This window comes from Conger conger, chromosome 5 (assembly GCF_963514075.1).
Source record: "Conger conger chromosome 5, fConCon1.1, whole genome shotgun sequence".
NCBI classification, from domain to species: domain Eukaryota; kingdom Metazoa; phylum Chordata; class Actinopteri; order Anguilliformes; family Congridae; genus Conger; species Conger conger.
The window spans coordinates 7,855,928-7,873,042 of NC_083764.1; the positions used below are offsets into that span (position 1 = coordinate 7,855,928).

The window sequence follows — 17,115 nt, forward strand, 5'->3', positions numbered from 1 at the left end:
ACGCTGCACTTGTGCAACGTCAAGACTCCGGTGTCGATTCGTCCAATTACGACGCAGCACAGCCGCCTCGGTCCCACATCCCCGAGGCGAGAGCAACACACACACACACACACACACACAGCAACAGCTGTCCTCGGGAAAATTTAGCGAGGTGTTAAAAAAACACAGCAAGTTTCGAAGAAAGAAACTACCACTGTTTTAGAAGTACTTTTGTTTGTCACACATACCTGACCTGGAAGGTCTAAATACCTATAGACCTGATCATACCTGCTGGGGTCCTGCAACTACAAAACAAATCACAATAAAGCACCAAACACAGTTTCACATACATTTCAGCATGAGTGGGACACACTGCGCACAACGCTTACTCCGTCGTGTCCCTAGCCTGAGAACAGTTGTACATAAACAGTGCAGTCACATAGTCAAGCTATTCTGCATGTATGCGCTGTGTAACATGGAAGGACAATTCCTACTTGCATCAGTACAAGTGCTACAACGCATCTTGTTGAGTCTGTGGATTTTGGCCTGTAGCTTTCAGCATACATAAGCTCTCACGGCGTACTATGGATCTCCGTAGCTGTGGCGATCCAACAGAGGATTTACCTTCCCTAGGCACGGGATTGGTGCACAGGCTACAGCAGTGGTCGTCCAACCCCGGTCCTGGAGAGCCACTAGGTGTCCTGGTTTTTGTTGTTACTCCGTACATCAATCAGAGCAGTCAATTGCACAGGTAACCCACCTGGTTACCTGGTTCTCAACAGGGTGCTGATTTTAAGATGAAAACAAAAAAGCAGCAGACGTCACTAGTTCTCCAGGACCAGGGTTGGAGACCACCGGTCTACAGTCTTTGCCTCCATGTGTGAACCATCTTCGCTCTGTGTGCTTAAAATGCTACGCTCGTACATTTCCCTGCGCATGCAAGCTGTGGGAGACTGCAGTTCACGGCAACAGCAACAGCAACAGCAACAACAGCAACAGCAACAACAGCAACAACAGAAAGAAACGGAATGTGTCGGTTCTGGCTTCATGACATGGCATTATTCACAGAGCGGGCAAACAGAACAGAGCAGTGCAGTGAAGCATTCCAAACACGGATTTCGGGAAACACACCGCGACCCCCCCCCCCCCCCCCCCGCCCCCCGCTAATCGCCGATGACCTCCGTCACTCCAGAGCCCGCCACGAATCCCAACAGCAAACACGCGCTGATTAAGGGCTGATTAAGCACGCTCCGTTACGTTGATTAAGTACCGCCGGATAAATAAACATATGAACACCCATTAGAGAGAATCAGGCGCAAAAAACAAATAAAAAAATCAAAAAATGTCTCTTTCTGGATTTTAAAAAATAACTGGGTACTGGAGCGGGGAGAATGAGAGGTACGGAGAGGAGGCAGGTACATACACCTCAGCCGAAAGCATCGAGAGGTACACACACCTCAGCTGAAAGCATCGGGAGGTACATACACCTCAGCCGAAGGCACCGGGAGGTACATACACCTCAGCCGAAAGCATCGGGAGGTACATACACCTCAGCCGAAGGCACCGGGAGGTACATACACCTCTGCTGAAATCATCGGGAGGTACGTACACCTCAGCTGAAAGCATCGGGAGGTACATACACCTCAGCCGAAGGCATCGGGAGGTACATACACCTCAGCCGAAGGCATCGGGAGGTACGTACACCTCAGCCGAAGGCACCGGGAGGTACATACACCTCAGCCGAAGGCACCGGGAGGTACATACACCTCAGCCGAAAGCATCGGGAGGTACATACACCTCAGCCGAAGGCACCGGGCGCCCTGCCCTCCGCGGTGACTACAAAGGGAGGTGTCGCGAGGTGTTTGGCAGAATTACAGCGATGCGCTGGCTGGTGAGCCCGTCTGCGGGGGGTACGCGGATGATGCGCGCTTTCGGGAGAGAGCTCCAGAGCCCTCGACATCCCCGCGTCTCGTTCCTCAGCTCTCCGCCCCGCTGGAAAAACAGCGCGCTCGCCCGTCCCGGCTCTCCGGCGTTTTAGCGCGCGGCTCAAAGGGATCGCTCGTCCCCCCGCCCCTCTCATCCGGAGAGGCGCCGCGAAAAAAAAACGGATCGAAAGCGCAGAGCCGCAGACAAGAAAAAAAACCAAAACCGCTTTCATCCGACTTTAAAATGAACCACTTCTCCTCTGACGATTCCCCCTTTGAACAATACCAATTTGGGGAGAGAGAGAGAGGGAGAGCGAGAGAGAGAGGGGGAAAAATGGGTTTTAATCAAAATTCTGATTCGCTTTTGGTACAACGGCAATGCCCAGGGAAAGAAGGAGAAGCCAACTTCAGAATGGGGTTTTTCTTCCAGTGAAACAGTCTCTCTCATGTCAACATGCTGAGTCATGGGAAGGTCGACTGGTGCCCGGGAAGTGGAGATAAAATGCTTGATTATGGACAGCAGTTATGCGGTTACTGATGGCAACGAGACGCGATTGATAAGATTTCATGAGTCTGAAGTTGGCTGCTTGTTCAAAAGGGCAGGAGGGGGCTCAACGTTTCACACCAATCACCCAATTACGGGGGCCCAAATGGTCAGCTGACCCTGTTCTGACCGAATCAGCGGTCTGCAGTCTAATCTGGTCACAGCACACACAATCACGCACACCGGTATTAAAACAATATCATCCTTCATTTTCTTTCAGTCCGTTGCATTAAACGTGACACAAGCTGTCCTGTGTTACGTATAAACGCACAGGTAAGGGCACGTATGCACGGGGAGGAAGACAGGTTTGGAAAGAGAGAGGAGAGAAAGAGAAGAGGAGAAGGAAAGGAAGAAGAAAGAACGGGGGAGTGAATCAGTTTAGTGCCGGAGTGAGAGAACAGACCAGTGCTACGACACGCACTTCTCCAAACGCACAGGCGTGATTATTTCCAGGGGAAGACGCCACCACAAGGCACGGTGTGAGAGATGTTACTGTGGTGCAGCACTGAGGCTACAGGTGGGAGTTCCTCTGCTCCGACTGTAGCAGCGAACGATACGCACTGGAGCTCTGCACAGTGTGAGGCAGGGCTGGAGCTCTGCACAGTGTGAGGCAGGGCTGGAGTTCTGCACAGTGTGAGGCAGGGCTGGAGTTCTGCACAGTCTGAGGCAGGGCTGGAGTTCTGCACAGTGTGAGGCAGGGCTGGAGTTCTGCAGTGTGAGACAGGGCTGGTGTTCTGCACAGTGTGAGGCAGGGCTGGAGTTCTGCACAGTGTGAGGCAGGGCTGGAGTTCTGCACAGTGTGAGGCAGGGCTGGAGCTCTGCACAGTGTGAGGCAGCGCTGGAGTTCTGCACAGTGTGAGGCAGGGCTGGAGTTCTGCACAGTGTGAGGCAGGGCTGGAGTTCTGCACAGTGTGAGGCAGGGCCGGAGTTCTGCACAGTGTGAGGCAGCGCTGGAGTTCTGCACAGTGTGAGGCAGGGCTGGAGTTCTGCACAGTGTGAGGCAGGGCTGGAGTTCTGCACAGTGTGTCACAGGGCTGGAGTTCTGCACAGTGTGAGGCAGGGCTGGAGTTCTGCACAGTGTGAGACAGGGCTGGAGTTCTGCACTGTGTGAGGCAGGGCTGGAGTTCTGCACAGTGTGAGACAGGGCTGGAGTTCTGCACAGTGTGAGGCAGGGCTGGAGTTCTGCACAGTGTGAGGCAGGGCTGGAGTTCTGCACAGTGTGAGGCAGGGCTGGAGTTCTGCACAGTGTGAGGCAGGGCTGGAGCTCTGCACAGTGTGAGGCAGGGCTGGAGTGCTGCACAGTGTGAGGCAGCGCTGGAGTTCTGCACAGTGTGAGGCAGGGCCGGAGCTCTGCACAGTGTGAGGCAGGGCTGGAGTTCTGCACAGTGCATCACAGGACCCGTAGTCTGAACAGGGCACCGGTGACAGAATGGAAAAGGTCAACTGTTCCACTCAATTCGATCCTGGGAGAAATTCTCATAAAATTTTGCGAGCGTACGCCACCGAAATGAACCTCCCGGTTTCGCTCGTTTGCGGCAAACCGGGTCTTTAAAACACACACACACAAAAAAAAAAAAGGAAAAAGGAAAGAAATGGGTGACCTCATCAATCGCTGCGTGTACGTGTGCAGAATCCACGAGAAGTCTCGGCCAAGGAGTCAGAGGAAGCACTCAGTGCACACACTTCAGAGTTAAGGGCTTGTTAAGTTGGGTTTGGGGGGGAGTGGGAGGGGGGAAGGGGTGTTAGTTGTGAACCAATCAGATGGAAAATCAAACCGGTGGGCTGCAGGCTGGTTGGGTCCTGGGCTCAGGTCTTACCTCCAGGATGATGTGGGCGGGCTCTGTGCGTGCACAGTTAAAGCCCTCCGCCAGCACACGAAAGGGAAGCTCCAGCTGCTCGGAGTCAAAGACAGTACAGAGCTCGTCAACGAGGAGCCGATTCTGTGAGAGAGCCTCGGATCTGTGTGTGTGTGTGTGTGTGTGTGTGTGTGTGTGGGAGGGAGTGAGTGACTGTGTGTGTGTGTGTGGGAGGGAGTGTGTGTGTGAGGGAGGGAGTGTGTGTGTACCTGTGTGTGTGAGAGAGTGTGTGTGTGTGTGTCTGTACATGTGTGTGTGTGTGAGTGTACCTGTGTGTGAGTGAGAGAGAGTGTGTGTGTGTGTGAGGGAGTGACTATGTACGTGTGTGTGTGAGTGAATGAGAGCATGTCTGTGTGTGAGTGAATGTGTGTGTGTGTGTGTGTGACAGAGAGAGGGAGTGACTGTGTGTGTGTGCGCATGTGTGTGAATGTGTATGTATGTGTTCAATTAGCTTCAATAACAGGATGTGTTGGCAACATGAGAGGAATGAACATGCCTGTGAGTCAGCACACACGGGATCCCCCCGCTGACGCCACAACCGATAAAAAACCGTCTTCTCACCACAGCTGGCACACAGACAAGGTCCTCACTCGGATCTTTACACCCAGGCTGCCCTCCACCCACACACACACACACACACACACACACACAGCCGGGCGGCAGCTCCCAAGACAAAAGAAAATCAATGCCACCTGTCAAACGGGAGAGCAGATTTCACCTTGAATACGTTCTCATTTCCCTCCTGCACTGTACCGGTGCCATTTAATCTTCCGGACCGGAATGGCAAACGGCACAAACCGTCACTTACAGATCTCAATTATTTCCTCCGCCTTTTCTTTGCTGAATTAATTCCCGCCGGGCAGGCAGCTGGCAGACTTTTTTCGCCTCGATGAAAAAAAATAAATAAATAAAAAACCCTGACTGACGAATGGCAAAAAGTGGAAATTATTCGAGTGGGAAAAAAAAATAAAAATCTAATCTCTCTCAGTTTCTTGAAAGGTCATGAGATTTGTACAAACCGCACCGCTTCTTCAAACACGGCAAACGGGCGGTGCGCGGCGCCTCATCCTGGAAAGGTTAATGAGAATGCTTAATGTGTGAGGTATAAGTAATGTGTAACATTTCTCAATTCCCTGCCGCGGCCAGAGTGACTTACTGCCGTGCTCTCGGAACAGGGAGACTTCAGCAAGGTGCACGGCGTGCTCGTGACACGGCGTACTGACGAGAACACGCCTTTCAGCCCGGCAGCGCTCGCCTTCTCCCGCCGCTAAACTGCACCGAATACTTAGTTTACCTGAAAGCTAGACGGTACCCGGCACCGTATCGAACTCGCACACGCACTGCTGTGTGTATGCGGTATGTGGCGTTAAACCGCATATGTGCGTGGTCTGACGACGTAAGTAATCTGAGGTCAACATATCCACGTGTGAATTCGCTTATTCATTTGTTTGTTTTTCCCCATTTGTTTCCGATTTTTTTCCCCTATTCACGAATGGACGAATGAGAAGCACGAACAGTACAGCACTTTGGATAAAGGCGCTATATAAATGGCCACCATTTCCTTATTGAGACGTGGCTGGTACGTTCACTGTCCCGCACGCTGAACACAGGGCCCTCTCCGCCCAGCCCGCAGAGCACTAGCTCAGCGTCTGAAGCCCGGCTTTTTACCCTCCTTACGTCCTTCATCCCGGGTACCCAGCGGGCTCTTTACCGGACCGATCGTCCGTCTCGTTTAAGCGGCGCTCCAGCCGGTCCCCCGGCGCCCGTCGAGTCCCGGACAGATCCGAGCGGTCGCCTCACGTCGCCCCCGGCGACGCTCCTTCACAACGGTTTCCACGGTTTCCTCGAGTCGTGGAGCGGTCCGCCTGTTGGCCTCAGGAGCCCCCACCGTGAATGATCTGCCGTTTCCTGCTCTGATACGTTTTTTTTTCCCTTCCCCTAATACTCCCCTAATGTTGTGCTGATTTGAATAACAGGCCGGTGGCTCCCGTTTTTCCCGGACAGCGTTTTCCATCTCGTCTGGCTTTCGCCTGGCTCTGGGCACTAGCAGATAACCGCTTCCTACATCCTACTTGTCCCTTTTTCTCCTCCTTCTGTATTTTTAGAACCCCACATGAAAAGAAAGGAGTCTTCTAAACCTTACCTGCAGCTGCAGATAAGGCTGCTTCCTCAAACCCCCGCCTCCGCATTCTGAGTGCCAGGTGCCTTTTTGACTACATTACCCATCAGCCCACACAACTCTATTCCACCCCCCCCCCCGCCCCCACAACACATTCTCCTGCTTCACATGCAGACGGCGAAGCATACAACCGAGGCACAAACTAACCAAATCCAATTCAATTTTTTATTTTATTTTATTTCGATATATTTTTTCGAAAGGGAACATTCTGTCAGTTGGGCGGGGATCACGTGACCCCCCCCCCCCCCCCGTGTCTGTTAGTTTCAGCTGCCCTCCCTGCTGACAGGCTGGAGTCCCAACTGTCATCTCTCACTTTTTTTTTTTTTTTTTTTACTTCAAAGCCTCTCGATCTCGGGCGGCCGAGGTGCAGCGAGCTGCCGGTTACCATGACGACCGCGAGACTATAAGTGAGCACCGTGACCCGCGCGAATGCAGAGCGGATGTATGCTACGGCCGCACCGCCGCGGCCGCCATCGCCCGCCCAGGCACCGGCGCCTGCCTCCGAGGGCTCCCGCTGAGCTGGCTGACGGCACTCGTTTGTTCAAAACGGTAAGGAAATGCAAACTTGGCCAGTCTGGTCTCGGCGACCCTGGGTGGGCTGAATGGTCTCATATCCTTGTGGCCTTCTGCCACAATGCAGGGAGGGCCATCAGTTATATAAAAAATAAATATATATATATAATTACACCGGCGGCACGGATGGTGCAGTGGGTAGCACTGCCGCCTCACAGCAAGGAGGTCCTGGGTTCGAATCCCCGTCGGCCCAATGTATGTTGGGATAGGCTCCAGCCCCCCTGCGACCCTGTTCAGGATAAGCGGGTTCAGATAATGGATGGATGGATGGATGGATATAATTACTCCCTGCTGAAAAATAACTGCTCAAGCTAGGTTTTTGAAACAGCTGGTAGCTTGTTGACCAGTTCAGACCAGCTCCATACTCCAACATGGTTTGACCAGCTCAAGGTTTTGGAAACAGTCGCTGGTAATTTCAAGATGGCCATAGCTAGATTTTACACCAGGGGGCTACCTGGGCTTCCCACACTCGAAAGTGCGTTTTTTCCCCAAACGTGTGATTTTCGCAAAAAACCCCGAAGCGAAATGCACCTGCCTGAGAGTCCCCGGAATCGCTCCTTGTAGTTAAAAGGAACGGGGAAATAAACGTGATTAATAAAATAGGCCACCCGTCTCGGAGAAGCCGGGGGGCCCCGGAGAAGCCGGGCTGACGTGCTAATTGCAGCGCGGGAAATGAGCGCGCTGCGTGTAATGAACAGGGTGAAAGATGGCGGCTGTTAGCGGCAGGCGGTATGGAGGGGATTTCTTCCCCCGGAATCAATGAGGCTTACCGCCAACGCACGGAGCCCGCCGCCTTGCCAGCGGCATGTCATAAAGAAAACGACGCAACCAGCAAACAAAACACAACAAAAAAAAACGCTTTCAGTCCACACCTGGAAATTCCAGCGAACGGAATGAACGGCTGGGCGTGAAAACTGGGTTCATTCGCCTCGGAAGAATTCAGGGCTGCCGGCTGAACATTTTCAAAGCCTGTCAGCACTTTATTTTTTGAGGGGGGGGGGGGGGGGGGGGGGGGTTCAACAGATCTGCGAAGAGCCTCCCCCATCTTGCCGTGCCGTCTCAAAAAATGTCACTGTGGCACTCCCACTGACTCTTAGGGGTGGACGTTCAGCACAGGGCACCAGAGGCATCCGGCACTGGAAATCGCTGCATCAACAAGACGTGTAGCGTAGCCCCACACTAAGCCCGTGACTCTACTCAAATACACACAACAGATGCGACGACCTAAACACACAGCCAACGAATGAGACTCCGTCAGGAACACCCAACCGAACTGTGGCTCCAGCTGTGATGTGCCTACTTAAACAGAGAGGTAGGCGACCTCGTAGAAATGACCGTAAAACCGTGACCCTACCGAACCGCACGCTAGATGTGGGTCTGTGACTCCACACACAGGTCTGCAGCAGCGAGGGGAAAATTCAGAATCGACATTTCAGAAATCAGCCTATTACTCAGCCGCTATTTACCGGCGCAGTATAATTCTGAGGCTCAAGGTTTTAAGTGATATTACACTCGTAATAAATACTACTGCAGGTCCAGGAGGCAGCGCACACCGAGTGAGGCCAAATAAATTCTGCTCCCGTACCCTGAGCGGAATATCAAAAGAAACGCCTCCGGCGCCGAAATCGGAAACCGTATCAATTTCGAGTTTTTACGAGAACACGGCGAAACCCTCGAAAGGAGGGCGAGGCCGAAAGGAATGCGAGGATGAACCAGACAAAGATGTAACGTATAAAACTTAAAAAAAACACTTCCTACCCTGGCCCTTACCGTTCCAGAGGCCCGTTTTCCGGCGCCCCTAATTTCAGACAAAGTGCGTAACCTCCTCGAAAATAATCGCTACGTTACGGCACGGAAACCGTTCCCCGAGCCGCGGTAAAAAAAATATGTTTACGATGTAGACGCACTCCGGCGCCCGGGAGAGCTCATAGGACGGAGTAATGCGGTGTATCTCATTTCACTCTCCCCTCCGCCGTATATACGCCGGATATTCACCGCAGGGGCAGTGCGAAGCGCTCATGAATAAAGGATCCAGTCAGTACGCCTCCGTTAGAAGTTGTCACACAGAGGCGGCACGCTGTGCCGTCTATCTCGTACCGGCGCGCGCAAAACACGCGACGGACTGCAATCGGTATCGCTGGAGCAGAAATGCATTTCCATGAAAATCATTTGATGTATCTTGTACCCGCTCTCCCACAACCCCCCCCCCCCCCCCGCCTCCTCCTGCCCCACCCCAATTTCCTGACAGCGCTTTAATGTCTGAAACAAACGCGTGTAGGTTTTAAAAAGTGTTAAAAAGACTGCGTTGTTCTGATGTACCCAGGAGCGTGTCAGATCCTGAAAAATATTAAAAACAGCCGACGGCGTGCTGCTAGCCATGGTGGCCATAGGGCAAGAAACTCCTCTCTGCTCCGATACTGCCCGTATTCAACGAGTTTAATAAATCAAATCAAAGTTTGTCACATACTCCATCACACAGGTACAATGTGCAGTGGAACGGTTGCCGCTAGCTCCAAGACGTACTTCTCGGTAAATACATAAAATATAAGCGCAAACACACGACAAAATACTGCGCTGTGCAGTATCACAAATCGTCAAGGGTTCCTAACCGCGGCAAATATTTGAGTGACTGGAGCCCCTGGCTCGGGCCGTAGCCGTCCGTGCGAGGCTCCCGTTCTCCCTGTGTACACAGCGGCCGCGCGACAGAGGGATCAGCGTTTACGCGCGCAGTCAGGCAGATTAATTAGCGCTGCTGAGGAATCGGCCTCCTCTTCGCCCGGGCTCCCAGCCTCCTCTCCGTGAATGCTGATGAGGGAGGAATGCAGCTGGGTTTTATTTATATTTTATGTTGTATTTATATATTTATTTATTCGCCAGCCGCCCGGCGTTCTGTGAGAATCGGGGGGGGGGCGAATGGGAGGGGGGGGAGGGGGGTGATTTTCATAAGCGAAGAGGAGGAATTAATTCCGCAATTAGGACGGATTACAGGAGGCGTCTGAAGAGGACGGTGCTGGCGTGCGTTTCTGTACACGTGTGATTCTGTACACCTACGTCAACACCGATTACAACAGAGGAGTCAGGCTTCAGACACGGACGGCTGCAGTGCCTGCCGGTTTTCATGCACGTTTGAAACTGCTGGTGTATAAAATAAAAACGTTTTTACTTAGCTGACGCTTTTATCCAAAGCGACTTACAGTTGATTATACTAAGCAGGTGGAAAATCCCCCTTGGAGCAATGTGAGGTTAAAGGGCATCGCTCCAAGGCCCAACAGCTGTGCTGGGTCTTACAGTGGCTACACCGGGGCTCGAACCACCAACCTTCCGGGTCCCAGTCACGTACCTTAACCACTACACTACATGTACGTGAAAACCTTCTTTCTTCTCCTTTAGTTTTAAGACTCTTTTTACGTGTTTTACGCCCGCTTCCCTGGGAATACTAGTCCTGGACGGCTCGGTGATCATGCTGGTTTTTGTTTCCACCAATTACCCTGGCTCAGTGCCCTAATTAGCTGTTTACAACAATGTCGGATGACTCAACAGATTAGACCACACTAAAATATTTGGTACACTGCGGGGACCCGTCTTCCGGCACCGCTCTCAAGCTCGCCGAGAAAACAAAGCTGAAATTAAACGACTAATAAATCAGCGAATGATTTACGGTAAAACAAATAAGCCAGCACTTGGAGCCTCACTTCCCTCCAGGGTCTTTCCAGCGCACTCCAGTCCCTGGTTATGGGCATGCACTTTATTGTACGTCGCTCTGGATAAGAGCGTCTGCCAAACGACTATAATGCAATGTAATGTAATGTAATGTAATGTAATGTAACAGAGCAGGCAGAGCCGTGGAGAAATCCAGGAACGGACGCGGCCCTCTCTGCCCCACGATGGCGCTAACGCGGGGGTTAACTCGGTATGCGGTTTCGTGTCTGGAGGAGGGGGGGAGGGGGGCGGCGTATGAAATATAGACGACAGCGGATTCTTTTGTGACTCCGGCCAGCGGCCCGATCCAGGGAGAGGGAACCGCACGCCGCCTGTTTTCACCCGAATCACGTGTCCCCACGCCTCCTCTTACCTACGCCTCCTCTTACGTGCGTGCGATGGCCGTCTCTTTACCATCCTCCTGCTTCGTTTTGATAAAAAGATACAAAATATTAACGCCTGTGACGCATACCTACGGTACTGCCTCGAGTTACTTTCATTGTTTTTGATTTACTGCGGTTTCACGGATTCACGCACCGTGAATTGCGATACGTCTTTTCAAAACGAAAGTAATATGTCAGTTCTTACTCTTCAATATATAAATCCATGTATTTTAAAATGGTCACCAAAATCACACTTTGTAGGCATTAGACCAGCACTGGATTGAATAGGGACCCAGAAACCCAGACATTACTGCACCGTCAGATGATAAAACGACTGAACAGCCGTAAGAAAGTACGCGGGGCACATTGAGCTGTAAAGTCACTAAAATGGCGTCGGACACGGAGAACCCGCACCAGGTGTTTCTGTACGCCCCTTTTCATTCGAGACAGGATCTCTCTTTTTTTATTCAGTAGGCCTGCGGACACGTTTCCAGCGAAATCCCGAGTCACGGTCTCAAATTACGTTCAGGCGGCGGCGCTGCTGCCAGAGCGGGAAAACACCGGACGGAGACGGCGAATTTCACACCGAGCCCATCGCCCTGGCCTCCGCGGTCCTCCCCCAGGGGACACGCAGGGACCTCCATAGCGCCCGGGACACGACGCCTCCCCGCCGCGTCCGTCTCATCCAGGCCGAGACGCGAAGCGGTCCTCGCAAAAAAAAAAAAACATCAGAGCGGATTTCCCCCCCTTTTACGCTTTTCTCCCCGGAAGGGTTTAATTGAATCTCGTCCGGCCGGGGACGAATGAATCAAGGTTTATCCGCAAACTCCCCCGAGTGTTTTCATTAGCCCGGCCGCGGGCCCTCTCTCCCCGTCATACCGGATTACCCTAACCTACGTCTCCGGGCCGTTTGATTCACATTTTTCTTTTACCCTTTTCTCTCTCCCCCCCCCTCCCCGGAAATGCGATTTTGCGGACGTCTCGATGCGATTACACTCCGGGTCTGCAGCCCGGTCCTCCGTTACTCAGCCGGTGACGCAGCGCGGGGATTGCGCCGACATAGGAGCCGAAACAAAAGGCTCTTTACCCCCTCCCGCCCCCGCAGTGGTCGAGCGGAGACAGTCCGACGGCTGTTCTGAGACGGCGTAGTGTCCCCACCGCCCACCTGAAGACGATGAAGACGCCGCACGACACCGCTTCCGAGGGGAAGAGCGCCGGGCTTTGTGCTTTTTTTGTTCCGCGGGGTCGATGGGTTCAGCGCTCAACGGCGCGGCCGGGCTTGTAATCCGGGGCGCGGGGGCGGGAGTGAGGGCGGAGGGGCGTTTGGGGGGGGGGGGAGGGGGTCGGCCCGATGAATCAGAGGGCCGCTGACCCACCTTCAGACGCTCGGGGCCCGAAGGGCGGCGGATAACCCGCCAGACCCCGCCGCGCGCGGGAGGTCAATTAAAAATCGTTTCCCGTTCGCCCCGGCTCTGAGTGAAAGGGCTGATCTCACCCCCCACGTGCGCGGCTGATCACCCCGGGGGGGGGGGAGGGGGCTCGTTCAGGATGGAAGAGCACAGAGTCTCAAACGAAAGGCAAAAACGAAGAGAGTCTGTTCTTGGCAGGCTGCGGAGATTATGAGCCCTTGGAAAAAAATTAAATCATGAAATAATAAAATAAAATGAAATTAAATTAAATTTTGTTATTGCTCAAAGAGAAAAGGCACAGAACTACACCGGCAAAAACTGCAGAAACAAAAATGTATAGGGACAAGGTACATTTGATTTAATTTATTTATCGTTTATTTATTCAGGTGAGGCCGACAGATTAAAAAAAAAAATCTTTTTTTCAAGGGAGCCCTTGCCAACATACACTCACACTCACACACACACACTCACTCACACACACTCACACACACTCACACACACAGACACACAGACACTCACACACACACACACACACACACACACACACACACACACTCAAACGCGTGATGACACGCGGCTGCATATACAGTATATCACTGTCGCAATGTTTCAGAGAGCAAAGGTCCTCCAGACACAACTGCATTCAGGTGAACAGCATAATCTGCTGAAGCCATTGCAACACTGAGATCCACACTTTCACCATGTGACCTTTCAGTGGCCCCACGTTGATCCACAATGTGGACCTCTGTTCATTCTATTCCTCTGCTTACAGCCCTCCCGTTCAGATATCCACACACGTGCTGTGTAGACCGTGGACTGCTGTGCGTGCGCTCCCTTTGTATTGCCAGCGTACAAACAAACTGGCGCAGAAAAACAAACTATGTCATTAACCTAACGATTTAATCCGCAAAGCTAATAATTAAAAGCGAAATCTCCAGGCAACAACGAACGACCCAAAGCCTCAAAATTAATGTCTTTACAAAGTCTCCTTCCTTAAACGCGATTTTTAATGAAACTAAGAGAATGATCATTTTTTGCAAAACGTTTACGCGAAAACTGTCAGCGACTGTGACTCGGAGGAGCGCATCTGACGACGGAAACGCATGCAGTGCAGACAATCGTGCCGATGGGATAATCAGAGTCAGCGGTATGACACGACAGCATCTGCATACACGGCGATCGCTGTCAGGTGATGAAATGCTAGCCCCGCCCCGCCTCCCGCCTCATCCCCACTTCCTGTGGAGGCTCCGCCCCCCTTACCTTCTGCTTCCTTTTCTCTTTCCTCTTGTCCTCGGTGTCCTGCAGCATCTTCTCTCGCCAGAGGTCGAAGAAGTACGACGGGTTAGTGTAGAACTTCAGTCCTTCCTTACCGTCATCCCTGGAGTAAAAAAACGGAAAAAACGGAAATGAGGTTCCTCTCGGCTCAGTCCGAGGCCCCATCGATTTTGGCAATTGACAGAACTGGGTGAAAAGACGTTATATTGCTCACACTGTGGCAACTGTGAAACCCTACACTGGCACCCATACCTGCATTTAACTGTAGTTTCAAAACGTCAAGGACACACACTGTCATTGTGGAGAATCTTCAGCCTGCTAAACGTGACTTAGAGAGTGAGTGAGAGACTTACAAGCCGGGTCCAAGAGGTGCTTCGCATTTAAAAATCATGTTAAAAACACCACACAGAAAAAATGACACTACAATACAGTGAGGCCCAGAGTTTTTTTTTCTTGTCAAGGCAAAGTCGTCACATATATTATTTAAAATGTTTACTTTTGTTTGAGGAATTTGGAATTCGTTTTAGGATAAATTCCTTCCTTTTAGGCTCTGCATTGTACATTCTTGCCGAGAGATCTCGCTTTTAATCATTAGCCTTGTAGCTGAAATAATTTGGTTAATGACTTAATTTGTCTTCTGCGTCACAGTTTGTTTTTCTGCCGGCAGTGTGCGCAAGAAACATCTCCGCGTCGGCGCGTTGGCGCTGACCGTTCAAGTGAAACGCAGGCATCTCACTTCCAGTCACTCTCTCTCCGCACATACAGAACAAAATGTCACCCATTTCCCTCTGAAACCCGTATAAATAGAGGTGGCAAGCTAAAGCTGGCAGAACACAGAGAGCTAAGTTATTGACAGCAGCAGAGGGAAGGATTTCTCGCCGCGACGTGTCTCTCTCTCTCTCTCTCTCTCTCTCTCCTTTCCTCCCTCTCTCTCTCTCTCGCTCCTTTTCTCTCTTTGTGTTCGGCGTACCCGCGTTCAGGAAACGGGGCCGTGCCACCGGTGAAAATGGAATCAATTATCACTTCGGATCCGAAACCCGCGACAAGGGAATCAATTAAACTCCCTCCCACCACGCGACGTTTCACCCAGGAGAAGATGGTATCTCTCTGGGAGCTGTCGGAGGAAGGGACCTGCAGAGGCTGGAAAAAGGCTCTCCTGCCTCCTCCCTGCATGGCTGCTACAGAGGCTCCAAACGACTGGCAGCTTTTTAGCTGTTTTAATCATGGTTTTACGTGAAACATACGTACAGGTGACATTGGCTCAGGCGGTAAGAGCAGTCGTCTGGCAGTCGGAGGGTTGCCGGTTCTGTCCCGCCCTGGGTGTGTCGAAGTGTCCCTGGGCAAGACACCTAACCCCCAATTGCTCCTGACGAGCAGGTTGGTGCCTTGCGAGGCAGCCGATCGCCGTTGGTGTGTGTGAGTGAGAGTGTGTGTGTGCGAATGGGTGAATGAGAAGCATCAATTGTACAGCGCTTTGGATAAAATTACCATTTACCACACAGGCGCAAGAAGATGACCCTTTTTGACACGACCGTCTGCCCCCAGGGTTACTATTAAGGGCAAAAATATAGCTAACCGGGGGAGAGAAGAGCGTAAGGAGAAGTTCTGCAGTGAAACGCCGACCCGAAACGTGGGGGAAGCCGAGGCCAGAACCGCTCACAAACGTTAGCGAGGCGCGCTCAGGGCAGGCTTGTGATTAACGCTAACTGGCAGTCCTGCAAATTAAGGCGGGCAATTAGCAGGATTACAGTAATGCGCGGACAGCGTGTCCTGCCCCCCTCACCAACAGACGGAACGCTGACAGCAGCGCTCCGTCACGCCGGCTGAGCGGGAGCGAGGCCTACGGCCTCGGCGACAACACGGGTCGCCGAGCAGCAAGGCCGGTAACCGCGCAACGGCGCGGGTCGCCAAGGCAACGCGCAGGTAATGGTAAGTGTCGGGTTGTCAAACGGCGGGACTGCTAGCCAGGCGGTGTGGCGGGTAGCCAAACGGAAATCGAGCCTTTTTGAGTCATTCGATACGTCTTACCGGACAACGATCACTGGGACAGTATGGAAGCGGAAAGAATTCCCCTGTCCTCGCACCACTGTAAAATAGTGGGGCAAACGTGCCAGTGCTTTTTTTGACCTTGTAACGCCCAGTTTTCCAGCGCATTACCAAAAATAGTACTACAGCATGCTACTTTGACAATCGGCCAGGCCAGCGGCCTGAAATGGCACACGCATGTGTGCTAGCTGTTATTTTGCTGCTCAGTGCTAATTGCTTTGTGACAGCTTATTGCACGGTTAACTACTCTCGCCTCACCGCTGAACTGGCCATTGATTTTAAGGTGAAATGGAAAAACCTTGTGACCTTAAGCGGACCTATAGGAATGCAAGTGTGTTAAGGGGTGGGGACAGTGCTGACCTATAGGTCCGTGAGGATGTTGATGGGCGGGGACAGTTCTGACCTATAGGATGTGAGGATGTTGGGAGACGGTGAGAGTTCTGACCTATAGGATGTGAGGATGCTGGGAGACAGTGAGAGTTCTGACCTATAGGATGTGAGTATGCTGGGAGACAGTGGCAGTTCTGACCTATAGGATGTGAGGATGCTGGGAGACGGTGACAGTTCTGACCTGTAGGGCGTGAGGATGTTGGGAGACAGTGAGAGTTCTGACCTATAGGATGTGAGGATGCTGGGAGACAGTGAGAGTTCTGACCTGTAGGGCGTGAGGATGTTGAGGGGCGGGGGCTGTTCACACAGGTCGAAGGTCTCCTGCAGCGGGATGGGCAGAGTCCGGCGGTCGAACAGCTGCTGGTCCTGGATGGTGGAGCTGCGGAACGCCTTCCTCATGGTGATGTCCTGCAGGGACACTGACCCGGGCACAGAGACACACAGCCGGTCAACTTTCCCTTCTACTATGCCCATTACACATACGTAACATAACAACAGGCCACACTCGGTCCAGCAATGCCTGCCACTAAAGCAGGGGTCTCCGACCCTGGTCCTGGAGAGCTACAGGGGCTGCTGGTTTTTGTTTTCACCTTCAAATCAGCACCCTGTTGAGACCCAGGTAACCAGGTGAGGTGAGTAATCCACTGCTCTGTTCAAGTGCAGAGTAAAACGAAGAACGCATACCCAGCAGCTCTCCAGGACCATGGTTGGAGACCACTGCACTGAAGTGTACCTCATACTTGGTTTACCTAAAAGCTAGATCAGGGGGTGGGCAACCCTGGTTCTGGAGTGCCAGGGACAGTTCTGGTTTTTGTTCCATCTGAGCTCGACCACGAGAGTTTGGCGGATGATTAAAA

At 52.3% G+C, this 17,115-nt stretch overlaps 1 protein-coding gene across 1 annotated transcript in view; it reads right to left on the bottom strand.

Moving 5' to 3' along the window:
- Positions 1-17,115, bottom strand: part of wasf1 (WASP family member 1) — a 74,672-nt gene that overhangs the window by 12,516 nt on the left and 45,041 nt on the right. Inside the window, 2 exon segments of the mRNA XM_061244170.1 lie at positions 13,808-13,925; positions 16,524-16,677. Of these exon segments, the coding sequence (XP_061100154.1) occupies positions 13,808-13,925; positions 16,524-16,677 (272 nt within the window).